At 61.4% G+C, this 26,208-nt stretch overlaps 1 protein-coding gene across 2 annotated transcripts in view; it reads left to right on the top strand.

Moving 5' to 3' along the window:
* The first annotated feature begins 2,175 nt into the window (after nucleotides 1-2,175).
* ABCA3 (ATP binding cassette subfamily A member 3) overlaps nucleotides 2,176-26,208 on the top strand; it is a 37,874-nt gene continuing 13,841 nt past the window's right edge. Inside the window, exons 1-17 of one of the 2 annotated variants that reach the window (XM_045992579.1) lie at nucleotides 2,176-2,386; nucleotides 8,563-8,771; nucleotides 9,903-10,143; nucleotides 10,763-10,858; nucleotides 11,009-11,273; nucleotides 12,532-12,659; nucleotides 13,246-13,411; nucleotides 15,140-15,399; nucleotides 16,556-16,672; nucleotides 16,868-16,988; nucleotides 20,995-21,168; nucleotides 22,620-22,801; nucleotides 23,574-23,717; nucleotides 24,135-24,264; nucleotides 24,470-24,624; nucleotides 24,912-25,067; nucleotides 25,296-25,506. In XM_045992579.1, coding sequence (XP_045848535.1) covers nucleotides 10,805-10,858; nucleotides 11,009-11,273; nucleotides 12,532-12,659; nucleotides 13,246-13,411; nucleotides 15,140-15,399; nucleotides 16,556-16,672; nucleotides 16,868-16,988; nucleotides 20,995-21,168; nucleotides 22,620-22,801; nucleotides 23,574-23,717; nucleotides 24,135-24,264; nucleotides 24,470-24,624; nucleotides 24,912-25,067; nucleotides 25,296-25,506 — 2,263 coding nt within the window. In that variant the 5' untranslated portion in view covers nucleotides 2,176-2,386; nucleotides 8,563-8,771; nucleotides 9,903-10,143; nucleotides 10,763-10,804. The remainder of the gene's footprint in view (nucleotides 2,387-8,562; nucleotides 8,772-9,902; nucleotides 10,144-10,762; nucleotides 10,859-11,008; nucleotides 11,274-12,531; nucleotides 12,660-13,245; nucleotides 13,412-15,139; nucleotides 15,400-16,555; nucleotides 16,673-16,867; nucleotides 16,989-20,994; nucleotides 21,169-22,619; nucleotides 22,802-23,573; nucleotides 23,718-24,134; nucleotides 24,265-24,469; nucleotides 24,625-24,911; nucleotides 25,068-25,295; nucleotides 25,507-26,208) is intronic. The other variant, XM_045992578.1, reaches the window with a different exon arrangement.

Here is a 26,208-nt window from a genome sequence, read left to right on the forward strand (position 1 = left end):
CAGCACGGTCCTTCCTCCTGGTCCCCCACCTTCACCGTCCATCTGAGGGAAGCCCGACCCAGACCCGCTCCATTCCTGGACTGGGTCATGCGGAACCCTTACAGGTTTAGAAAGGGCTGGGGGAAATTGCAAGATGGAACCAGTATGAGTTAGAGACAGCAAAGACTGGTTCTTGAAAGAGGAAAGAGTGAGGAAGACGCCAGGCGGCAAGGTCCATAGAGTTTCCGGGCGGACACATGGGCTGGGAGGGAGGGGGTGCAGGCTGTGAGCGACGATGGGGAGAGACGGTGTTTTAAGATGCTCGCCACACAATAATCCACTCCCCCACCTCGACTCTGTTTTCAGTTGGGTTCTCCGTTGTTGGGTTTGGGGGTTTTATCTGCTTCACGGCTGTCTGCTCGGTGAAGACCAGGCTGGTAAGACCCCGCTGGGCTCGCCGGGGACTACCACTTCTTTAGCGCTTATGTGCCAAGCATCGTGATAAGCGTTTATGTGTTTTCCCATTTGACCCGAAAACAAAATCCTTCTGAGTTTGGTTTTATTACTAGTCTATTAGCATTCTGATTTGAAGGGACAGGAGATGGCAGCTCAGAGCGGTCAAATGACATGCCTGCACTAGTCCAGGGGCCGGGTCCAGAGCGAAGCCAGGACATCTGACCCCTCATTCAACAAGTATTCACCGGGTGCCTCCTCTCTGCCAGGCACTCCAGGACCCTGAGATGTCGCCGTGAATTCACAAGTCCCTTTCCTCATGGAGCCCACCTGCTGGTGAAGGAGACAGAGGGAAGAGAAGCCAACAAAAGCCCACGTAAACAGCACCGCCTCAAACAGTAACAGGGAGACCCTCTATCGCTAATCCGGAGTCTTGGGGTGGCGGGGATCGAAGCATCCCTACTCAGGTCATTACTTTACGGTTGGATCGGCCGCGTCCTGGTCGCGGAGGTGCGCGGGGCGCGGCAGGTGCGGCCGCCCCCCGCCCCAGGAAGCGCTGACGCAGTCAGCGGCAGGTGCGCCTGAGCGGAGGACGATCCCGAGCCCTAGGCCCCTGGCGGCGCTCCATCCGGGCGCTGGGGACCCCAAGGGGCCGGCCCGCGGCGACTATTGGCCCCGCACCGCCGCTGCCCATGAGACTCCGGGCCAGGCCCCTCGCCCAGTGCCGCCCCTGCCACGCGACCTCACCGCCCCCCGGGTGACCCCAACCCGGCCTCGGGACCCTCCCGTCCCAGCTGATCCCTGCCTGGTCTCCTGACCTCTCCGCAGCAGGTGACTCTGCCCCACCCACGGTGGCCGCAGCCCAGCCTCGGGCCCCTCTCGATCCAGGTCCCCCCCACCCCTGACCGTATCCCTCGCGTCTGAGGTGGCCCCGGCCCGGGCAGAGCTCCCCAGTAGCCCCCGTGAAAGCAGTGAGTCGCCGAGCCTCGTCAGGGCACACGGACCGCGCACACGCCAAACCACGGCCGGCAGAGCCCGCTTGCGGGCGGGGCGGTCCGGTCCGGTCCGGTCCGGTCCGGAAGCGGCCGGCGCGCTCGCTACAACGCGGCCCCCCTCGGCGCTCGCCTCCTGCTGACCCGCGCCCGCGGTTCCCGTTTTATCGTTCGCAGCGCCGCCAGCAAGAAGCGACCCGGGTCAGGCTGGGCCTGCGAAACAGGGCGACCCTAAGCTCTGTCCGCCAGGGGCCCCGCACGGCTCGTCTCCGTCAGTTTCTGGTTTTAGCAACCCTCACCCCGACCTCCCAGCTCAGGGCCCCCACCTGGCCTCAGGGCCCCCGGGCCCTCCCGCCCTTCTGAACTCCGCCCGGTGGCCCTGGACACACCGCAGGACGCTGGGCTTTCCAACCCGCCTGGCCGTTTTCTAGAAAGTTCCGCACCCTCCACCCAGCACCCCTGCGCCTCCAGCCCCCCGGCAGTCCGCACCAGGTCCGAGGGGGCCAGTCGCCCTCCCTCGCGACACAGGGGACCGCGCCCAAAGAAGGACAGTGCTGGAGGGAACGGCTGGGGGAGGCGACTGCTGCAGCCGCTCCAAAGGGCAGGTGGACGCCGCCACGCCCGCCCCGGGCTCCCGCGCCCCCTGCCGGCCGTGCGGCGGCACGGGGGCACTGCGCAGGCGCGGGCGGGGCGGGGCGGGGCGTCGGGCGGGCCGGGCACCCGCAGGGCTGGCCCACTGCGCACGCGCGAGCCGGCCGGCGCGCCCCCTGCAGGAGCCGGCGCCGCCGGGTCAGCGCCCGCTCCTGGTTGCAGGCGCCCCCTCCCCGCCCGGCTGCCCAGCCGCTGTCAGCACGGGCCGTCGGTGTCGCCGCCGCCGCGAGACCGAGCGCAGCCGGGCCCGAGGCAGGGGACCCCGCGAGAGGGCAGCGCGCCGGCCGCCGCCGCCCTGGCGCCGAGGGTCGGTGAGTGCCGACGGGACCCGCCGCGCGCGCTCGCTTGCTCCCGGGGCTCGCGGTTCGGGCCGCCCTCCTGCCGGCCGTCCTGCGCCTGCGGCCGCACCCCGCTTGACCGGTCTGCCCCGGACCCCCCACCCCCTCTCCCGCGCGCCGCCCCGCCCCGCCCGGCAGGTGCACCTCGGCGGGGCCGCAGCGCCAGGCCGCCCTGACTCACGCTTGCCCTCCGGCCGAGCCTCTGGGCGTGTCCCCTCCCCGCCGGCGGCTTCCTCCGCGAACCCCGGAGCTGGACGCGCCGCGGCGCCCTTTGTGCCGATCCGGGAGGGTGGCCTTGTTCGTCCGGCAGGCAGGCACTCGGGGCGCCCGCCCGGTAGAGCCTTGCAGCGCCAGGCCGGGAGCGCGGAGCAGGGCCGCTGGGATGCTGCTGGCTCATGCCTCGTGCAGATTTCCCGGGTGGGTGGGAGTGCTTCCCACCCCGGGTCCGGCCTGCGCCCAGCCCTTCACTCCCGGCAGCCAGAATGGGGGGGCCAGTGCTCGTGGTGGGAGCTGTGCAGCGGGCAGTAAGGCCGCGACGCTTGGTCTAGGTGGAGAGGCCTGCAACAGCCCTCAGTAACCTCCGGGGTCCGTGGTCAGTGGGTCCGTGGTGTGAATTTGCGTTTACACTGGTTTCCGCATTCACACACTACGCTGTAGCCTTATGAGGGCAGGGCCTGTCTCCTGTACTTGGTGCACACTTGGTGTGCCAACCAGAACCCCCTCCTCACTTCCTTGGATGTGGCCTAAAGAAAGCCCATTGCCTTATTGGGTATTTCTGTTTGTTGACCCCTCTGTCTGCTGCCCTGTGAGCCCACTTGCTGGCCGGCCTGGGTCTGATCAGGGCTTGGGTTCCCAGAACAGAGCCCCAGCCTGGCTCAGAACAGGGGATGGAGACACGCTTGTTGAACGGGTGGCTGATAGCCGGTGATGGAGCGGGGACCGGGCAGGGTGCAAGTGAGTCAGGCTGACTTTTTTCTCCCGAGCAACGGTGTCGTTCGATCCTGAACAGTTGGGTGCTGCCTTGGGTAAACTTGAAAAGATCAAGGCTCCTTTCCTCTAGAAAGTTTGCATCAAGGGAAAATAAGAAAAATGGATGCCCTGGGAATCCCCTCGCTCTTCTTCTTCTTCTTCTTCTTTTCTAATTGCGCACTTGGTCATCATATTTGACATACGGGATGACATCGTTCCATCTCTGGTGATCTCCCGTCATGCCGACGAGACAGCCGTTTGCAACAGGAGAGATCAGCTCAGGGGGCTTTTTAAAAAACACTAGCCTTGAAGGGTGCATATGCTGGTCTCAAGGGAACCTGTTCTGACTTGGTCTCAACCGGGAAGGCCCAGGAAGACCCCCCACCTGACTGTCTTTTCTCCAGCCCAGCTTCCCAAGACGACAGTAGACTCGTCTGCTAGTGAGTCGGTGGAGGGAAGAGAAAACATTCTAGAACTCAGGGGAGAAGGATGGGCAAGACCCTGGGCATGACGGAAAGATGAACTGGATGTGGTCCCTGCTCTTGGGGACCTTAGGATAGAGCTAAAGAGAATGATCGATTCACGAGTAACTGTAGCATCAGACGGGATGAGACAAGTGCCCCTCGAGACATCAGAGAAGCTGCTTCCAGCTTGTTGGGACGGCTTCCAACAAGAGCAGAAGGTCTCAACCCCGGCTGCATGGTGGAGAGATCCTGGGGCAGGTCCCGTGACCAGGCCAGAGCCCAGGATCTTCGGGGGGCGGGTGTCTGATGTCAGCTTCTGTCTTAAATCACACCCCCCCCTCAAAGATTCTGTTGTGCAGCCAGGATGAAGAGCCCCTGGGCTGGGGTTGTCCGGGCCTGCTTCACAGCAGGACTAGGACTGGACTGGGAAATGATATTGCAAGAAGACAAAACCCCAGGAGGCCCAGGCCCCCTTGGGAAAGCATGGGGCGTGTCAGCCCCCGTCCCCCGGAGTGGCTCAGATTTGGAGTCAACAGGCAGACCGGTACCTTTGTAGGAGCCGAGCAATACGCTGAAACCCATGGTTACCTGTCCCCAGGGATCCCTGGTTGCCTCATTACGTTCTTTCCTACACCCAGAGAGGCAGAGCAGCTTGCAGGACAGGAAAGGGACCGAGGCTCCAGCCGGGGTGAACAAAGCAGGAGACGCACAGGTTTTGTGGAACTCTCTCATAGCGTCCCTGGGGCCACACCCCTGCCTTAAAAATGCACCCCCCCCAGCCCCTGTGAGGAGCCTCATTGTGAACTCAGAGCCATATGACCCCAAGGAGACAGCTGTCCCAACCCTGGACAGGGCAGGTGGTGGTGGTGAGCACGAGGCCAGCAAACCGGGTCTCAGGCTGGGCCTCCGATACGAGTGACCACAGCCTTGAACCCAGCCTCCTGGGGCTCCCGGACGATGACCAGGCCTCACGGATTTGTTCCCACCTCATCCGTGCAGGGGCCGCTGCGTAAATACGCTGTCCACCAGCTTTTTCTTGCACGCTGCTCTGTGTGAGAGAGTTTGAGTTTGCACCCCTGTGTTTCATTTAGCTACTCGTAAAATAACGCCGTGTGCTACCGTCCCAAGTATCGTGGGCACAGAAACACACACACACACACACGGACCTTTCAAAGGGACAGGAAGCAAAGTGAACACGGTCACTTTGTCCAGCGTGTTACTGCCACTAGGTCGGTCATTAAAACACAGGCTGTTTTCGTTTTTTTAAGTAGTCTCTATGCCCATCACGGGCTCAAACTCAATGTCCCCAGCAGCAAGAGTCACATACCCCAGTGACTTCGCCAACCGGGCACCTCATCCCATATGCTGTTTTTCGAAGAACGCCGTGTGAGCGAGCCTGGACCCCGTTTATAAAGTCCCGGGGAACCCTGAGTCCTTGTCTGAAGGTCTGGTTCCGGGTTCTGTTTATTTCAGTTCCGGGTTCTGGCCATGTCGCCAGTAGACCCCACGACCCCCGTGAAGCCACACAGACTATGCCGTGAGCCCAAGACTTGGCTTTCACTCACTCCCACTCACCAGTCCCGTGAGGGCTCTTGCTGCTTGGGCGGGGGGGTGGGGGGTGGTAAGCATTTGGGGCTGCTGGGGCGGGTGGAGCTTCTGGCCTTGGGATGCTCTTGGCGTGTGCGTGTGCGTGTCGATGGCGCTGCCCCTGGGCTCCACACACCCCTTCCTATAAATGCCCTATTCCTAGCCCAGGGTATTTTGAAAAGCCGCAACTCTCACTCATTGCCACCTTTTCTTAAAGGAGCAGATTTGAGTGTTTTGGCTTAAAAGAAAGGAGCTAGCGAACACGCAGCCGCAGTCCATTGTTGTGGAGAGAAAGGAAAAAGACCTCCAGATTTGGAACATTCGTTGAAAGAAAATGCATATTTCCATCCTAAGTTCCAAGTCCCAAGACGACCGGTGACCCTTCCTGTCACCAGGGGTATTCACGGTCACTTCCCAAATCCCTATGAAGCATCACAACGCTTCAGCCACGATTTTGTGTGTTTTCATTCCACCTGCACATCCTATCCTGCGTCCCATGAAGTCCAGCCTGCGTGCGAGGCTTCAACTAAACCAGCGGACGAGGGCCGCCGTCCCTGCCAGGGTGCACGACCGCCAACAGACAAGCATGCACGCCAGGGTCCCTCCTTCCCGAGTATCAGTAAGCCAACTTCCCCCTCATTTCTGGAGAAAAATACTTCTGAGTGCCGTTTCTCACCATTCCTCTCCTCCAGCAGATGGTGTGGTGCAGCCCGCGTGGAGGCCAGGGGTGGGCTTCGCTGGCGGGCACCACGCTCTGTCAACGCGCCTGCTGCTTTCAGCTATGCCGTACGGTGCGGACTGGTATTTAGACTTCGCCTGTGCAGAATCCCCTGAAATAGACATTTTCACATGTTTCCTTTGCACCCCCCAAGCTCCCTCCCCCAGAAGAAGGGATCATGTGCCGGTAAAACAATCAAACCCCCCAAAACCACCGGGAGAGCAGCATTACTGCCCGTGTGGAGGCCCCCCCCCTTGTTGGCACAGCATCCAAGGCCTTGGTCGGCTTCCCTCTCCGGCTCATTCCCCGCTGCTCCCTGACCAGGTGATCAGAACCACCAGCTGTTCCCGGCACACACTCTCCACCGCCCCTCCCGGCCACCAGGACTCTCGACACTGGTCTCCTGTGTCGCCCACTCCCCGGAGCCTTCCCAGAGCCTCCCCCGTGTCGTATGTGTGTGCGCGCAAACACACACTCACACACACACACACACACGACTTCTGTCCTCCAGAACCTCACGCTGCCTCCTCTGGCTCCGGCTCCGGCACTCACGGTACACGGACGTGTTCGTGGGCTGTGAGCATCTTGGGTTGGGCATGTTACAACTTCCATTTCCACACCGTCAGCACCTCTCACACAGCAAGCACCGGCAGGTGTCTGGGGGAGGAATCAATGCCTTTCTGTCTTGCGTGTCGTAGAAGACTGCAGATTCCACCCGCAAGCGTTAAGTACCTCTCCGGAGTGGACGCACGTGGACCTTTACTACCACTCGCTGTTGTGGACTCCCGGGTCGATAAGGAGATGCTTTCCCAGCTCAACGGGGTCCTCACCAACCTCGGTCCTCAGGAAAAGCCCCAAGGCCTGGCCAGCGCCACCTGTAAGGCCCTGTCTCTATTCCTCGCCCGTGGAAAGAGGGCAGAGCTGGGCTTGTCTGCCCTCACGTGACGTTTGGAGGCCTGGCTTCGTGGAGACCCTTCATGCGGGACCGTGGGATCGTGGAGACCCCATGCCATCCTCCAGGCCCGGACAGACTCAGGCATCCCTGGAAGGACATGCACTGAGCTCGGGATGAGACTGGAACTCGCCACCTAACAGGGTGCGTACCCTGCACCGGGCCCTGTCCACGTCCGCTCGCTGGCCTCGAGGCCTTCTTGGGGGCGACTTCTCTAGAAGCATTAACACCCCTGTGTTCCTCGTATGCTAAAGCAAAACCCTGTTTGGCGTGGGCACATGGACAGTGGACGACAGGTTCAAGCCAGTAACGACAAAGCCACCGGTGGGGGAGTGGAGGTGTCCGGGCTCCGAGCGTGCACCCCGGCGGCCGCGAGTGCTTCCCGCTGGCACGACCCATACCTCTTGAACTCATGGAAGTTACTGGAAAAGCCCTCATCGGAGGAATCCTGTGTGTCACCACAAGAGCTCCCCGAAACCAGCAGGCCCCAGGCCACAGGACGCACTCACCCTGGACCAGTTCAGTCGTTCACTTAAAAAGCAAACACCGAAACACTCCACACTTTGTGTAGTGTTTTAACAGTGAGCAAACAAGCCTTTTAGGAGTGTGTGTGTGGTGGGGGGAGCTTTCCCTTTCCTTCCTGGCTCTGTCCCTGGACGAGTGAAGTGAGTCCTGGAGGGGAAGTCCTCAGCCGCTCCCGTGGGGCGGAGGCGGCGACTCCGCAAGTGGCCCCCGCCTGAGTGTTTGCCTTAGCGTAGGAGGCGCGGGGCTGGCTCTGCCTGGCGGTCATCCCCTCTTCTGCGGACCCTGGACCTCAATGTCGAGTGTTTTGAGGAACTTTCAACTTCCTGTCCTCGTTGTACATTTGCTTTCATAACCACAGAGCCATCCAGATTTTGTAATTCTGGGAATCGCCTCTAAATTCCTTTCTGCTCAGACAGAACAGATGCGGGTAAGGCGTGCGGGGGGACTTGGGCGGTAGCCTGGCGCGCACGAGGCGGCCAGCCGGGCGCTGGGAGGAGGCCGAGGAGTACCCCCGCAGGTGGTGGGACGCAGGGAAGAGTTTCTCTCGTTCGTGTCTAACCTGACACGTGAGAGCGACGCGTACAGTTTTATGAAGGTTTACTACTTTTCGGATGACGCAGGGCTAGAAACGTGTCCTGGCTCGCGGCTTTCTTGCTGTGTGACCGGGGCCGGGTCCTTCGTCCTCCTTTCTTCGTGCTTAAGAGAGTTGCGATGGCAGAAGCCAGGGCTGGGTGAGCCTGTCTTAACGGGAGGGCTCCCGATATTTCCGCGCGTCAGGTGGGAACAGAGACCCATCCCCTACAGTCTGTTTCCCTGCATCCGTGTTTCTTTGTTGTCGGATCTGCTCTGTTTTGAGTAACACACTTGCGATCTGTTCACTTTCTAACTCAGTAAAAGGATTTTTTTTTTGTTTATTTTCCAAATTATGCTCTAGCGCCCTCCCTTTGCCCAGAGGTGCTGGGAGAGTCATGCCAGCGAGTCCCGGGCCCCTCCTGATGTCCTGTGAGGCACCCGTCACCCCGCTGCACTCAAGAGGCCTGCAGGCCCCACCCCAGGGCCCTGGTCATAGAGCCGCCTCTTTCCAGCCAGTCCTGCCATAGCCCCAGAGGGAGACCACGGCCAGGAGCCTCTCCCAGGACCCAGGTCAGTGCACGGGTGCTGCGTGGCCTCGTAGGGACTCTAGGAACACGGTTGGTCTGCCTTTCTGTCCTCCCCACTCCTCGGGCCAGAGAGACAGGAGTAAGCACAGGGATGTGTCCTTTCCTGGCCTGACTTTGCCAGAAGTCTGACCAGCGGTCTCACCTGAGGTGTGACCTTTTTCTATTTCCCTCTCAGGAGAGGAAGAAAGTTCACCCCGGCCAGGCCAGGGTGCATCGTGGGGCTGGCGGGCCCAGCGGGAGGCACTGCCTTCCCCTCTTGGCCTGAACCACTTCTAGAAACCTTCTAGAAACCTTTCATTTTATTTTTTTTTTAAGATTTTTATTTATTTATTTGACAGAGAGAGAGAGATCACAAGTAGGCAGAGAGGCAGACAGAGAGAGAGGAGGAAGCAGGCTCCCTGCTGAGCAGAGAGCCCGATGCGGGGCTCGATCCTAGGACCCTGAGATCATGACCTGAGCCCAAGGCAGCGGCTTAATCCACTGAGCCACCCAGGCGCCCCTAGAAACTTTTTAAAAACCACGGGTCCTCGTGGGTCTTTTTTCTTTTTATCCTTTTATTATATATATGTGTGTGTTTGTGAACTGTCCACAGCTGATCTTATGACACTTTATGCGCCTTGTGAATTTGGGGAGAATTTGGAACGTTAATAGAATAGAATAGAATTGGGGAGAATTTGAAACGTTAATAACATTTCATTCTCCTTTAGCTCTAATCTCTTCACATTTTAACCACGTGGTTAATTACAAGCATATTTTAGGTTAATTTGTAAATAACAGTTACGTTCTCTACGAGTATTCACTGAGTACCCTTTAATGCGAATTCTGAGCAACCGTCATCCGACAGGGACGGCCACATCTTTTCTAAAAATGCATGAGTTTAATTTTAAAAAGAGCTTCCGTGGAAATGACTTGCAACCAATTGGGACCAAATGTAAAGCTGGTCTTTGGGAAAAAAATCGAAGAGCTCTCACTCAAGGCAGGTCCTCCCAGCCGTGCGGTCGGCGTGCCCGCGTTCACTAAGGGTCGCGCACCCTTGACCTGCCTGGCGGGCGGCGTGGGGCCGCTGACCTCAGACCTTCCCAGGTGCATCACACAGGCTTCCCCCGCCTTGCAGGACCGTGAACACCAGGGGACTCTCTCTACTGCCCCCCGCGCCCTCGCCTCCGTGTGGTCGGGAACCAGCAGCTCTCGGGAGAGGGGGCCGCCGCCTCCGCCACTCTCGTGCCCGCCCTGGGTGGGCGCGGCCCTGTCTGCCCCCAGCCTTCATGCCCGCAGCCTCGGGCACACGGTGCTGCCGTGTCCTGGGCGCTGTGGGGTCTTCCTGAACTCATTCAGACCACCTCCTTCCGCAGCAGGTGAGTGTCTCACGCACGCAGGGCTCTGTGTCTCTGCCAGGTTTAAACACAAGACCTCTACGTGACATGGGGCACATTTCCTCTTGAGGAAAGCGACCGCTGTCACGTGGAGGCCGCGTACCAGCGCTCACGGTGGAAGCAGGAAAAACTGGTCGTGGGGGTTCACGGCAGGAGAGCAAGGGCTATCGTTCCACCCAGGTGTCTGCCCACCACGTCCTGTCCGTGGGTCAGCCCGGCCGGCGAGGGCCCCCTCCTGGGCCTCGCCTCCCCGCCCCGCAGCTCTCTGCCAGCCAAGTCTGCTCTCGCCGGCTCTGACCGTGGCCATGGCCGGGGTGGCCAGTTGGTGGGGAGGGGCGATGCGCAGGGACGAAGCACGTTCACCCGGACCACAGGGGATGCCTGCGCGGGTTTACGGCCGCACGAGTGCCCTGCCAGCAGCATGCGGCCCCTAGAGCCTGTCACGGAGGGAGCGTCTGGGGAGGAGGCGAGCCACTGCCTAGCAGCGCACTTTCTCCGGAGCGGACAGAGCCGAGCTGGTGTCTTTCTCTGGTGGCAGCCAGGAGGTGGGGACGCGGGAGGAGGCCTGTGTCTGAGGGGGGTCTCCCACCCCGGCCTCCAGGTGCACTGCGGCCGCCTCCGCAGCCTCCCGGGCAGCCCGAAGATGGCCGTGCTCCGGCAGCTGGGGCTCCTGCTCTGGAAGAACTACACGGTGCAGGTAGGTGCGCGCCCCCGTGTGCCCGGCCCCCAGGAGGGGGTGTCCCGAGGGCGGGTAAGTGCGCAGCCTGGTGTGGCCGGGTCCCAGGAAGGGCCCAGGGCCCCACGGGCCTCGTGGTCCCCCAGCTGGAGCCTCCCCTTCCTCTTGCAGAAGCGTAAGGTCCTGGTGACCGTCCTGGAGCTCTTCCTGCCCTTGCTGTTCTCGGGGATCCTGATCTGGCTCCGCTTGAAGATCCAGTCGGAAAACGTGCCCAATGCCACCGTCTACCCCAGCCAGTCCATCCGGGAGCTGCCCCTGTTCTTCAGCTTTCCGCCACCGGGCGATGCCTGGGAGCTTGCCTACGTCCCGTCCCAGAGCGACGCCGTCAAGACCATCACGGAGATGGTGCGGCGGGCGTTGGTCATCAACATGAGAGGTGACGTGTGTTCGGGGTCCCGTCCTGTCCGGCTGGTGGGGGAGCAAACCCGGGTGAGCGCCGGCAGCCAGACTCAGCATCTGCCCTTGCTGGCAGGCCAGTCTTTTTTTTTTTTTTTTTTTTTAAGATTTCGTTTATTTATTTGACGGAGAGAGAGAGAGAAAGATCACAAGTAGGCAGAGAGAGAGAAGGAAACAAGCTCCCCACTGAGCAGAGAGCCCGACGCGGGGCTCGATCCCAGGACCCTGAGATCATGACCTGAGCCGAAGGCAGAGGCTTTTTTTTTTTTTTTAAAGATTTTGTTTATTTATTTGTCAGAGGGAGAGAGAGAGTGAGCACTGGCAGGCAGAGGCAGAGGGAGAAGCAGGCTCCCTGCCGAGCAAGGAACCCCATGTGGGACTCGATCCCAGGACGCTGGGATCATGACCTGAGCCGAAGGCAGCTGCTTAACCAACTGAGCCACCCAGGTGTCCCCGAAGGCAGAGGCTTAACCCACTGAGCCACCCACACGCCCCTGCCGGGCCACTCTTTATAAAATGGGACCAGGCTTGAGAGGGCCAAGTGGAGCCACGTGGGCGACCACTGGAGCGTCACGGGCTCTTGAGTTGCCCCCCGCGGTTCATGGTGGGGTCAGCTCTAGAATTCCACGGGTCATCCCAGAACCTTTCCTGGGATGTGCTTTTGGGGGGACGGTTCTAGGAAAAGGTATTGGGAAGCCCGTTGAGGGACATGTCTGGGACACACAGCTGTCTGTCCCCTGGCCTCACCCTTCACTTCCAGGATAAAAAGTGTTTGCGCTTTTCCCGCCTCTCCCTTGGCACAGGCCACCTGTGGCCTTTTGGATGCCACGTGGCAAAGGCTCAGGGGAGGTTCTCTGCCCTCATGGAGAAACGACAGGGAAGCCCTTTACGTGGTGTGGGGTCTGGTGATAGAGAAGCCGTGTGACGTACGACATCAGTGTCCGCTTCCATCTTCAAGGCACCCCACGTGACCTGAGACAGAGGCCACCCCGTGCAGGGAGGACCGGCCCTGCCCCCAGCTCTCCCCAGAAACCCCGCCCCCCCGATGGCAGGGTGCCTCCCGTCTCCTCAGCAGCCAGTCTCTCTGCCCCCCTCCACGAAAGCCTCCTGCACTCTGAAGACATGGGTACAAAGCCCTAGAGAAACCTGGACGTTTGCCGTCTTTTACTGAAAATGATGTGAACTGGCCTGATTTCCAAGTGGAACGGGCGCTCGGGCAACTCTCGGCTCCCCCACAGCTCGTGGCTTTCCCTCCGAGAAGGACTTTGAGGACTACATCAGGTACGACAACCACTCCTCCAACGTGCTGGCCGCCGTGGTGTTCGAGCACACCTTCAACCACAGCGCGGAGCCCCTGCCGCTGGCGGTGAGGACCCCCCACAGAGCCCCTCCCCTCCCTGCGGGGCAACGCCTGGCTTGGCTGCGAGGCCCACATCACCGGCTGGGTCCCTGCCCAGGGCGCTCTGCTGCCACTGTAGCCCAAGGGCCCATGCCGCTGGGAAAGCCAGGAGCAGGCAGCCAGCCGCCCGCTGCAGACCCCAGAGTCCTCCGGCGTGTCCCCTGTGTGCTATCAGGTGGGCAGAGGGGAGGGAGCAGACCCCAGCAGTAGAATTTCAGTGATTTAGCACACAAGAAGTATTCCTGCCTAATGCCATCAAGACCAGGAAAGGACGCAGCTGCTCTAGCATTATTCTGGGGACCCTCCCCCGGTGATCAGGGACACCTCGGGCGCAGAGTTCCTGGAAGTGGACGGCAAGATGGGGCTGGCGAGAACACCCTGGGGACATACGGCAGGGCTCCCTGTCCCCGCCCAGGGCAGGGCTGTCGGTGTGACGCTCCGGGACCCCGTGGACCTTGTTGGGGGTTGCAGGGGTGGGGAGGTCACCTGTCTCTCGTTGGACACGACGTTTGCTTCTCCGTCAGAGTAGGCGTTTTTCTCTTTGTTCCTGTAGGTGAAGTACCACTTACGGTTCAGCTACACACGAAGGAACTACATGTGGACCGAAACAGGCTCCTTTTTCCTGAAAGAGACAGAGGGCTGGCACACCACTTCGCTCTTCCCACTTTTCCCAAACCCGGGACCAAGGGAGCCGGCGGCCCCCGACGGTGGAGAACCTGGTGAGAAGCCGCGGCCGTACCCCCGGCCTGGGCTGCTGACAGGGGACGGTCACTGGGAAGCCCCACCTTGCTTCTCTCTGTAGAAGTATCTCTTTAAGGCTGTCTGGTCTTCTTCCATGTCATGGGAAAGCTGGCTCTGATGGGTTAAAACACTCCCGAGTCCGCAGAGGCACTTCCCCGCCTCCCGAGGACGTGTGGTCCCGAAGGAAACCTGCGTCTCCGTCTCGGAGAGGCTGCAGTTGGCGTCACGTCTGTGGGATAGGCCTCATGCTTCCCTTCCCTCCTTGGCCTTGGCTGTGCACTTGTATAGGCCTTGGGGTCTCTGTGGTCTTGGAGCAATTGTCCAGGGTCCGACTGCATGAGCGGGGCCCTGGCAGAAGCTGACTCCAGGCTAGCTGTGCCCCTCAGCAAGCGTGTTGGTCTGTCCCATGAGGCCTGGGCCGACAGCGGCATGTGCGTCTCCTGCAAAGCCCAGCTGCCCTCCTGGGACGGAGCTGGGGGTGAGCAGGGCCCCTTCCGTGGGTTCCGGGCGGCAGCAGGGTGTTACGGAGAACACAGGATCCCACCGTCTGCAGGAAATAGAGTGTGTCCGCGTTTTGGTAGAAAGAACCAGAAATGTCCTGAGACGAAGCGCCAGGTGGCCAGGCTGGTGGGCAGGAGGAAGGGAGGCGGAGGCCGGTGTTTAGGGACCATGGCCGGTGCCTGGGGCCAGCAGGAGAGACCACCCGCCTGCTTGTAAGGACCCTTTCACTAAGTATAAATTCGAAATTTGCCTAAAAAGGAAAACCAACTAGGAGCCTAAGGAAAACTTTCCAGCCGACGACCAGGGTCCACGTCTTTTTATGTGGAGGATTCCTTAGTCCACACCAGTTTGAAGCACACACAGGGAGCCTGAGCCGCGGTAGGGACGCGGGCCAGGGACACAGACATGCTTGGCACATACGCACTGCTGTTGCAGACGTAAACGTCTGGAACCTGAGGGAGCCATGGTCGCCCCTATGTTGCGGTGGGGGGCCGTACTGCTTCTCTCTTCTAGGGGCTGGGACACAGCCCGCTGGCATTTCCGTGTTAGAGGTGTTGCGTATCTTAAAGGTCCCCGTATTTTATGAACGAGGGTGCCTGTGCCCGTGTGCCCATCTGTCCTCTGCTCGCCTGAGGCTGTGCCCACTCCTTCCTCAGGCTCCCTGCGGCAGGCCAGGCTCTGGGCTGGGATCGCTCGCCCCCAATTGGTCACTCCTCCCAGACCGTTTCACTGGCAGCATTTTGTTACAGGGCACATGGCAGGGGCATCAGAAAGGGCCAGCAGAGAGAGCGCAGCAGCTCACAGCTCTGAGTACTGGCCTTTGCACGGTGATGCCTGCCTCCCTTCAAGGCGCTGGCGCGGGGGGATGGAAGTAAGGCAGCTACTCAGCGGGTCTCGGGGTAGTAGGTTACTGTTGAGTATCCTGGGGGGCTCCATGTCATCACCGAGGTCCTCCAAAGTGGACAAGGGAGGCAGAAGAGAGGGCCAGACAGATGCCACCTGGCTGGCCTTGGGGGTGTGGGAAGGGGCCGTGAGTAGGAGATGAGGATGGCCCCTACAGGCCAGAAGACCGGGGTGCCCGGGGGAGCGCTAAGTGGTGTCGCTCCATGGCCCCGAGCACCACGGAGACCCGGTACGGCTCAGGACGTGCGGCCGTGTGAGCGAGCCACACCCGTGACGTGGCTTTCCCCCCGGCCCGCGCTCAGGGTACATCCGCGAGGGCTTCCTGGCCGTGCAGCACGCAGTGGACCGGGCCATCATGCAGTACCACGCCAACGCCTCCGCGCGCCAGCTGTTCGAGAAGCTCACCGTGATCGCGAAGAGGTTCCCCTACCCGCCTTTCATCTCGGACCCCTTCCTGGTGGCCGTCCAGTACCAGCTGCCGCTGCTGCTGATGCTCAGTTTCACCTACACCTCGCTCACCGTCATCCGGGCCGTCGTGCAGGAGAAGGAGAGGAAGCTCAAGGTAGCCGTGCCCTGCGCGGCTTCTCATCGTCGGGCCGGTTGGGTGCAGGGGGGCGGGGCGTGGGGGGCAGGCCGTGGCCCAGGCACCGAGCCGGTCGTGCAGCCGGCTGCGGAGCAAACGCCCACCATGGCACCGGCGATCCCGGGGCCTCTGGGAACTCAAGCCCGGTGCACCCAGGTCCTTCAAACCCTGCTGAAGCAGCCGTGCTGTGTGCGGCGCGCTAGGGCCTGACACGCTGAACGACCGCGGCTCGGATGTGCTGGGTCAAGCAGGGGACAGTGTTGAACTAATTTCAGTGGCTCGTTAACGTTTTGGCTGCGGCCAGTATAAAACACTAAATTATATGCCTACTCATCCAATTTCTGCGGAACACAGCCACCCCCCAGGCCGGACGCTTCGGGGGGGGCCACACAGAAGGCCCGTTCGCACTGCACGGGGCGAGCACAGCTGCGGGTCTGCACCGCCAGGCCCAGGGGGACGGGGGTGAAGGGGTATGGAAGGGTCCTTGCCTTAACCAGGCGCAGCTGCGCAACTGCGTCACCCGTAAACTCACGTCGGCAGCGCGGCCGAAATGACCCAGATTTTCTTTGAGGGTCTTCCTTTGGCAGCAGCCACGACACTGAGAATGTTCTCAGAGGTGCCACATCTGTGATCACGGGGGCTTGTGAGCTGCTGCCGGCAGGGGCCCGGAGCGGGGCCGGGAGCGGGGCCTGGGCGCCGTCTGCGTGGGTGCTGGACGCGACGGCAGCGTAGCGGTGACGTGGATGCAGTTGGCAGCAGATGTGAAATGGCTCAGAAGCAAACATTTATGCCCACAGATGCGTGGGCAAAACCAACGTGGCAGATGTTCAGTGATGGTTGAATCTCAGTGGAGGGCGGGAGCGCGCGGGGTGAGGGCGAGGTGGGCTCATCCCGCTGGGCGCCGGAAGGGGGCAGCACCTAAGACCAGGGAGACAGAGGAGGAGGGCGAGGGGTGACGGCGCGGCTGGACTGCATCTTCTGCCTGGCGCGTGCTGGGCCTGTGTCCCAGGCTGTCCCGCGGTCATTCCCTGCTGGCCCATGGGCATCCGCACAGACGCACGGGCTCCAGCCCACAGCGGCAGGCGTGTCGGAGCGCGTGCGTGTGGCCCTGTCCCCACGGTGGTCCTCTCCCCAGGAGTACATGCGCATGATGGGGCTCAGCAGCTGGCTGCACTGGTGTGCCTGGTTCCTCCTGTTCTTCCTCTTCCTCCTCGTGGCCGTCTCCTTCGTGACCCTCCTCTTCTGTGTCCAGGTGAGTGTGGCCTCGTGGAGCACGTGGCGGTCGCATGGACAGGAGAGCCAGAGGCGCCACAGCACCCTGGGCAACCCCAGCCTCGGCTCAGGGCTTTCAGGGTGCGTCGGCCCTTCTCCCGCCCGCCCCGGTTTTGTTGGGGGCCGGCGACCTTTAAGGTGTCCCGGTCTTGTCCCTGCCTCCCGGGCCGCGCAGGTGAAGAAGGGCGTGGCGGTGCTCACCCACAGCGACCCCTCGCTGGTGCTGGTGTTCCTGCTGTGCTTTGCCGTCTCCTCCATCTCCTTCAGCTTCATGGTCAGCACATTCTTCAGCAAAGGTGAGCCGGCCGACCCCCAGGACCGGGGCGCCCCAGGGACCCCCAGTCCAGGAAACCTGGCGGGTTCCTTCCGGCGGGCTGGAGGGGGCTGTGCTCTGACTCGGCCCGCGGGGTGGCGCAGGCCTGAGTCGTTCTCCCGGAGCTCGGGGAGCTGTTCCTCCTGTTGGGTGTGTGTCCGGAACCGTCCTAGCCTTGCTCTCCCACCTGCGTATTGCGGAGCTCGGGCGAGGCCACCTTAGGTGGGCGAGTCCCCTGCGGTGGGCGTGTCCCCACGGTGGGCGTGTCTCCGTGCAAGGGCGTGTGTCCGTAGGTGGGCGTGTGTCTGCTGCTCTTGGACAGCGTGGCCGCAGGTGCGCCCCCCACCCCGTGGAGCTGTGCTTTCCCTCTTTTACCAGCGCTGTCTGAGGGTTCAGGTCTTGTTTCAGTCCCGCACGATTCCGCTCCCACGTGCACCAGACTCTGTTCCGCCATCTCCGCGCTGTCTTCTCTAGACTCAGCTGGAGCCTCTGGCTCTGTCCTGCGCCGTCTTTTTCTCTGGCCGCAGCACACACAGAGCAGTGGGCCACCACCGGCGTCCTTGAGCGCCCAGTCGAGGGTCAGCAAGCGTGCCCACAGGGTGGTGTGACCGTGCCCACCCCCACCCCAGAACTCCTCTGTCTTCCCAGACGGAAGCTGTGTCCCCCTAAACACCGACTCGCCATCCCCCCGCGGCCCTGGCACCCACCGTCCACCTTCTGTCTCTGTGGCTGTGGCCGTGCTAAGTAGCTAGCCCGAGTGGACTCCCGCAGTGTGCGTCCCTTCGTGGCTGGCTTCTCTCGCTGAGCCTGCCGTCCTCGGGGTTCATCCCGTCGCAGCGGGGCTCCTCCTGCTGTGCGGATGGGGTGTTTGGGCTCATCCTCCCACCTCTCCACGCACACATGCGTGCACATCTTAGCGCCTGGAGTCATGCTGCTGGGAACGCGAGCGTGCCGACACAACCTTGAGACCCTCCGGTCCGGTGGGGGGGTACCCAGTAGTGGCATGGCTGGGTCACGTGCTGGCCCTGCGTTTGTCTGAGGAGCTGCCGGGCTGTTTCCACTTTACATTCCCACCCAGAGCGCCGGCGGCTCCGCTCCCTCGCCGCGCTCCTCACGTCCTGGTTTGGGGCCGAGCTCGGATAGCAGCCGTCCTGGTGGGCATGAGGCGGTGTCTGTCCTTCATGTCTCCCAGCCTCTCCTTCATACTCACAGACGTCTTCGTGCTGAGTCCGTGTGACTTCCTCTTGGCTGTCTTCCAGCTCCCTGGTTGTCTCGTTGACCATGTATGTTCTAGAATCTACCGAGCCTTCCTTTCTCAGGCCGTATTTCTCTTTTGTCGAGTATTTAGCTGATTCTTGTAGGCATCCACTTACTCTTGTTTCCTCATCCATTTTTGGGGGGAAAACATCCCCCTTTTTTCGGTGGAAGTTCTTCACATGTTCCTAAACCATGACTCCCTGATCCTGCAGTCCTGTGTTTCCTGTCACATGCCTCTCCTTGGAGGACTCTGGACATGTGGCCCATGCCCAGATTGCAAGCCCCAGCTGTGGCTTCTCTCCTTCATCTCCTTCCCTGAGATGCTCGGCGTGCACACACCCAGCTGTGCCCACCATCACTTCCTGACCTTTTCCCCAGAAGCCCATCCCCCATTTCTGCTGGGCGCACCTGTCTTTCCTGCCACTCTCGCCAGAACACCTTGGAATCATGCCTGACATCCTTCTCTCTCTCACGTTCTACACCATGTCGGATCAGACCCGCAGCTCAGGTCCCGGCCACCTCCACTGCCCCACCCAGCCACTGTCACTGGCTGGGTTCAAAGTGGTGGCTTCCACCTATCGCCCAGTGTCTGCCCTTGCACGCTTCAGCTCTGGGCACAGTCAGTAGTGTGAGCCTCCAGAGCCCGGCACTCTTCCGCTCAATCCTTTCCCTGACCACCGGTCTCACTCGGAAGGAATGGAGGGAACAGTACAGCCTTCGCCTGTGGCCCTGCCCAGCCCCCTTGCTCTAGGCTGGCCACACCCCCTTCTAGCGCGCTCTCCTCTGCCAGGTCAGAGGTTTCCACAGTGCAGTCCGCAGACTCCTGGGGATCTGCAAGGTCCTTGGGGGGTTCGCAAAGTACAAACTATTTTTCTAAGAATACCCAGATGCTGTTTGCCTTTTCTACCACGTTGATGTGTGCATGGACTGGCCCAGAAGCAAAGGCACCAGTCAAGACAGGCCCCAAGCTGCACTGGGCGCCATCCCCGCACACACTCCAGCAAGCCAACAACAAACAAGTGTTGACGTCACGCAGAAATGTCCTTGATGAGCAGCAAAAATTTATTAAGTTTGTTAAACCTTGACTTTTAAGCATACTTTTCACAAACGTTCCGTGGGATGAAACGGGAGGTTCGCATTACGTGCTTGGTTGCGTACTCAAGGGTGACGATAGTCTTGAGGAAGAGCTTGTGTGCCGTGGCCGAGTTGTCGGCTAAACTAGCCACTTCCCTCCTGGGACAGAATTTCGCTCCAAAGAACGAGCCTTGGGCTATAATTACTCATATCTGAGTGTCCGGCAGGCGCATTTCTCAAACGTGAGCTGTCTTTTAAGAGCGCTTGACAGTATTTGATGTCAATTGTGAAATCCTAGCTTTCAAGCAAAAAACAGGAGTTTACGAACTTGAGCCTAACACCGTGAGCTTGACGGAGACCCAGTACGTAGCCTCTTAGGAGACTGGAGCTCACATCAGCCAACGTGATATTTCCGTGTGTACGATAAATCGTGTCCACTCTGGGAGGGTCTGCACAGTCAACAAGGTACGTTCCGAACGACCGACACAGCACATGATGAGATCATGCCCAAGGAGTAGCCCCTTCAAAGTGCAAAGCTGACCAGCGGATTCGCATGTGGCAGAGTGTGAGAGGTTCCTGGGTCAGCCTGGGTCCCCGCGGCACCCGGCCTTTTAGAGACGACCGCCTGGGGCACGGTGCTTGAGTGACTCTGTATCTAGGGGGAGGACCTGCGAGGGTCTGAGAAGCCTGTCAACGTGCCTGTCCCTTGTCCAGCTGTGAACCCGTGTGAGGCCCCAAGCAGCGTACCACGACAGGGCGACCACAGAGCAGCCGTAATCCCTTAAACCAGATGCTACAGAGGCTTGCAGACACGGGGCACAATGCCACTCTCCTCACTAAATTGCCGGAAATATAGTTGACTTCCGTGAAAATACTTATGTTAACTTATAGTGGCTTTGTTGTTCTGAAAAATCTTTACATTTTCTTAGTACTGGGTCACTGTACGGTGAGAACTGGGGCGTGTGTGTGTGCGAGCGTGACTCACGTGAGTACACGTCCTCTGATGTCCTCAGTCACTTCTAAGGCCATAGAGGGGTCGTAAGCCCCGAGCATCTGAGGGCCGCCAGCACGGACCACAGCCAGGCCCTTCTCCCCGACTCACCCATCACGCCTTTCCCACGCATCACCTTCCCGTCAGAGCTGTCCTTGGCCCGCTGGCTACTGTCACGGCCCCAGCCCAGGGAATGCCTGGCCCCTGTCTGTGCCTTGTTACTCTGCCCGGGACTGTCCCTACCCGGCACACTCCGTTCTGCTCTGTTACCCTCTGTGTCCCTGGTGGCTTGCAAGCTCCGGGAGGGGAGGGGCTCGCGTGTGTGGTTGTGACAGACGCCCCGGCGCCGGCCACAGGACCTGTCTGTGGAACGGATGAGTGAGAGCGGACGGACCAGGTGAGAAGCAGGCCTGGGCTGGGCTGGGCGGTGTCCGCTGTGCGTTGTCAGGGCAAAGTCTGCAGGAGAGGGCTGGGGACATCCGTGTGGGGGTCGCCTGGGTGGGGAGGGCGTGCGGCCCCAGGTGAGGTCAGGGTCCCCGCAGAGCATGCGCGTGCCAAGAGGAGAGGCCAAGCCTGGGGTCCGCCAGCCCTGGGGCCCACGTCCCCGCGCAGTGGCCGATGCCGGGCGCCCCCCGCGCTCAGCACACTTGTCTTCTCTCGTCCGTAGCCAACATGGCAGCCGCCGCAGGGGCCTTCCTATACTTCTTCACCTACGTCCCGTACTTCTTCGTTGCTCCCCGGTACAACTGGATGACTCTCAGCCAAAAGCTGCTCTCCTGTCTCCTGTCCAACGTTGCCATGGCGATGGGAGCCCAGCTCGTCGGGAAATTTGAAGCCAAAGGTGAGTCTCTTCCTTCTGATGAGCGGCCCTGGCCGGCAGCTACAGGGGAGCGTGCTCAGGGCCGTCTCCGCACGCGGCTCCAGCTGAGAGCACGACAGCTCGCGGAGCGGGGCAGGGGACGGCAGGGGACGCAGGCGCTCGCTGGTGGGGAGGCTCCTGCCCCCGCAGATGGGAGGCGCGGCAGGAGCCCCGGGGGAGGCGGTGCAGACCCGGACCCTCAGGGGACAGAGCGCTAACGTGCCCAGCGCAGCGATGGCCACCACTGGCCTCGAGCTCCTGCGTGGGAGCGGCTGTGGCTGCGGGAAAGCAGACGTGAGCACCCGCGTCCCGTGGGGACCTGCTCGATACCTGTTGGGTGAGCCTGCGCCTGGGGTGCTCAGGACAGCGAGGCCCTGGCCTCAGAGTCTGTGGGTGCTGACCCGCCCCCTGCTCTTGGTCGGTGCCGGAGCGGGTGCCTCCCTGCGCAGTGAGTGGGAGTCACAGCCCAGCACTGTTTTTGTGATTTTCATGGAATTTCCTGATTTCATTAAATATCACGGGGGTCGAATAAAACACGTCACCGGTACATGGGCCGCCTGCTGGGTTTCAAGGGTGGGGTCGAGCCTACAGCTCTGAAGGGTGGAGAGGCCCCCATGGGGAAGCCCACCTGCTGGGGGGGGGGCTCTGGGGACGACCTCGGAGGGGCAGAGGGGGCTGTCGCCGCCGAGAAGAGGCAGGAGGGTGAGCGTGAGCTTCTGCGTGGCCATGACATCGTGCTGGCCTCTCCCGTGTGGGGACGGACCTGCGCGCCTGCGGGCGCTGGGCCCCGTGCTTCCCGGCTTCTCTGTCTCGGGCTGCGTGGTCTCATGGTCTCGCGTCTCACAGCCCTGGCTCTTGTGGTTCCCTAGTGTGGGTCTATGGGAGGAGGGAGGTCGCGGATCCTCCGTGTGGCCTTCTTTTTAGGTTGTTTTCCCGTGGCGATGTCTTCTCGCACTTTGGCCTTTAACCGTCTAGTGTCTAGCGGTGTGGGATAAATGTAGACTTTTTCAATGCACTGGGCCTTCCGGGGTTCACTTTCTTAAAAGCTGTTAACCAAGAACCTAACTGTAGGGCAGCTCCTGGTCTTCAAGACCAAGGCAAAACTTAAAAACAGGCAAACTTCTGGTCGCTTGAAAGTGACCAAGACCAGAGCACAGCCCCTTGGAGTCGACCGAGGGTAGCCGGCCGTGTGGAGGCCGCAGGCCCCGTTTGGTCTGTGGTGGTCCAAATCAAGACCTATGGGGACCAGAAGTCGAGCTTTACTTGTGTCTCAAGAGCTTGTGATTTTTGGAAAGGGTTGTACCGAATATACACTGTTCGCGCGGGACTTCCCCGAGTCATGCACGCGCGTCCCTGTATCCGTGCGTGTGCGCGCGTGTACAGTGTACGTGCACGTGCGTGGGTGAGCACGTGGGCCATGCTGTGTCTTCCAGGCGTGGGCGTCCAGTGGCGAGACCTCCTGAGTCCTGTCAACGTGGATGACAACTTCTCCTTCGGGCAAGTGCTGGGCATGCTGCTGCTGGACTCCGTCCTCTACGGCCTGGTGACCTGGTATGTGGAGGCCGTGCTCCCAGGGGAGTTTGGCGTGCCCCAGCCCTGGTACTTCTTCGTCATGGTGAGTTCCGCACACTGGCCACCTCCGGGGGGGAGAGGTGCCCTCTGCTCGGGCTCCGGGCAGTCCCTGGCACGTGACCCCGTCCCTCGTGCGGTCAGTGAGCCGTGTGTCCCCGAAGGCCCTGAGGCCTGTCCCGAGCCGAGAGGAGCACTGCACTCCAGGTGTGCGAGAAGGGCTCATGCTGCTGTCACGGGACCAGCACGCCCCACGCCCGGCCTCCGCTCAGACACACACCCCCTTGGCTTTTCTGCCCACAAAGTAACAATGACCCCGCACAATCCCATCACCAGAGATGAACCGGGCTGACCCTGTTTAGATTGTTTTTCTGCACACGTGCGCATCACATACATACGCTTGTGTCTGTAGAAAGGGATCGTGCTGTAAAGATGCCTGGAACTTACCTTTTTCCTTTTAACCTGATTTAGCTATCTTAACTATAAACGTATGGGTCTGTCTTTAAATATACTTTTGGATTTTTACCTACATGCATTTTTGAGTTTTATTTTTCTGGATTACGTTGTCTGTACTCTGGGGAAGGCTGCCAGGGACCGTGTGCCCAGACGGCAGGTCAGGAAAGGGACTCTGAGCCTCCCCAGGGTAGAGGAGGGAGAAGCCCTGTGCCCCCGGGGACACTTTATGGCCTTGGCGGTGCGCCCTATGGAGGACCGCGGGCTGTGTGTATTCAGCATGTCGGTGAAGGTTTGGCTTTCATCACACACAAGATGAGCCAACCAGGATGAGCTGCTCATCACAGGTCTGATTTCCATCCTAGCCCTCGTACTGGTGCGGGCGCCCACGGAAGGTTTTGGGAAAAGAAGAGGAAGATGATGACCCAGAGAAGGTGCTCAGAACCGAGTACTTTGAGGCTGAGCCAGAGGACCTGGTAGCTGGGATCAAGATCAAGCATGTGACCAAGGTGCCACCCCCTGTGGGCTGGGCAGGGACGGGGACCTCGAGCCACAGGGCGTGACACCTGCCACCTTGTCCAGGGCTCTCTCCAAGCCAGTGACCATCCCTCAGGCCATGTTGTCCCTAGGACCCCTGTGGCTGCCCTGTGACCAGCTCTCCGGGCACCAGCCACTCTCCAGGTTCCATCCCCAGGCCCCGGGGGACTCAGGCCTGAGTCAGCAAACGCTAGCTGTGCTCACCGCACAGGGATAGACACTGGGGACCTGCCGAGAGCGGCTGGGAGCATCACGGCCTCCAGTCAGACCCTGCCCAAAATTTCCCGCCTCCGCCCTGACTGAGACCCTCCGGTGGGCAAGCCGGGGGCATTTCTGAGGGCAGCTGGGGCGGGGCCCGCAGTCCAGGGCTCCCTCTGCCTCTGCCTCAGGTGTTCAGAGTGGGGAACAAGGGCAAGGTGGCCGTCAGAGACTTGAACCTGAACCTGTATGAGGGGCAGATCACAGTGCTGCTGGGCCACAACGGCGCAGGGAAGACCACCACCCTCTCCATGCTCACAGGTGAGGGGCCGCGGCCTCTGCCCCAGCAGCCCTGCCACAGGCCCGCGCACCCACCGAGGCGGGAGCAGGCTCACAGGCGACCTCGTGACCAGGCTGCTTGGGGAGAATGGAGCGAGGCCGCGTGACTGCGACCCGGGGCACGCTAGTGCCGACCAGTGGGTGTCCACACTGAGCTCACACCTCCGGGTCTTCTGCTTTCCCTTAGGTCTCTTTCCCCCGACCAGCGGACGGGCGTATATCAACGGGTACGAGATTTCACAGGACATGGTCCAGATCCGCAAGAGCCTGGGCCTATGCCCGCAGCACGATGTGCTGTTTGACAACCTGACGGTCGCAGAACACCTGCGCTTCTACGCACAGGTGAGCTGGCAGCTGAGCAGACTCGGGGCGCCTGCCGGCTCCGTGGCCTGCGAGCTCGTGCCCCAGGACGTGAGCCCCAGCCCCCAGCCAGCAGAACCCATTCTGAGAAGCCTTCGCGGACCTGCAGTGGGGGCAGGGAGGGACGTGAGGCCACCAGGTGCTGCTCACGGAGGGAAGGGGGCGACACCGAGGCCAGGCTCCCTGCGGACCGGACGGGCCAGTCCCCCCCACCCCCACCCCCCGCCGCCGGGAGCCCCTGCCGGACCTCTCCGTGCCCGCTTTCGCAGCTGAAGGGCTTGTCCCATCGGAAGTGCCCCGAGGAAGTCCAGCGGATGCTGCACGTGCTCGGCCTGGAGGACAAGCAGGACTCCCTGAGCCGGTGCCTGAGCGGGGGCATGAGGCGCAAGCTCTCCGTCGGGATCGCCCTCATAGCGGGCTCCAAGGTAGGCGGGTGGGAGGCCGTGCACGGGGATGGCCGCCTGGGGCCTCGGGCTCCAGCCCGCACGCGGCTCGGGCTGGCTGCGGCCACCGGACACCAGCAGAGCGCCCCGGCCAGCGTGGGGACGGCCACATCTTCCCAGACTGGAGCCTCACGGGGCCTCCTGCACAGCCAGCCGCGGCCCGCGCGCCGGCTCTGCCCCCACTGCCAGCGGCCGCCGCTCTGCCCGCAGGTGCTGATGCTGGACGAGCCCACCTCGGGCCTGGACGCCGTCTCCAGGAGGGCCGTCTGGGACCTCCTGCAGCAGCACAAGAGCGACCGCACCGTGCTGCTGACCACGCACTTCATGGACGAGGCTGACCTGCTGGGGGACCGCGTGGCCATCATGGCCAAGGGGGAGCTGCAGTGCTGCGGGTCCCCGCTGTTCCTCAAGCGGAAGTACGGTGAGCGGGCGGGCGGGCCTCCCTTCCCCAGGCGCCCTGGCCTGGGGACCGTTTGCTTCCCCGGAGGGCCCCTGAGACAGGAGCGGGGAGCAAGGTGCCGAGAGTCTGAGCTGGTTAGGACGAAGTCCATCTGTGAACAGGGAAGGAGAGCAGCCGAGTGCCCGCGGAGACCTGCGGTGCCCTTGGAGAGGCCACGCTCGGTAGCGTAGAGGCTCTCACGCCAGTGGCCCATGGCAGGTCCAGGGCCGGTGGCTGGTGCGTGGTTTGCCACGTTGATCGTGGCTTCCTTTCTCAACGGCAGTCCGACACAGTCTAGCGTGACTGGTCCACCTGGGTCCCGCCCACGGGAGACAGCAAAAACAGAAGCCGAGCTTCCTTCCTCAGACACCCTGCCACGTCCCCCTCAGGACGGAGGGAGGCTGGAGAGGACGGCCATGGTCCCCGCTCCCTGGCAGAGAAAGCAGGGAGCACAGGTCTCAGGGAAAGCTCCTGTCACAGCCTCTGAGACTTGGAGCCAGGAGTCTAGTCCCAGTTGGGCCTCGTGTCCTTGCTGTACAGCAGCCCCTACCGCAAGTCCTCTGGCATCTCTGCCCAGCAGGGGTGGGGAGGCCAGGCCCTCAGGACAGCGGGCACCCAGGGGCTCCGAGGTGCCCTCCCCCCTGAGCCGGCCCTCCTCGGAAGCCCGGGCCCGGGGAGACAGCC

This window comes from Meles meles, chromosome 21 (assembly GCF_922984935.1).
Source record: "Meles meles chromosome 21, mMelMel3.1 paternal haplotype, whole genome shotgun sequence".
Taxonomy (NCBI): domain Eukaryota; kingdom Metazoa; phylum Chordata; class Mammalia; order Carnivora; family Mustelidae; genus Meles; species Meles meles.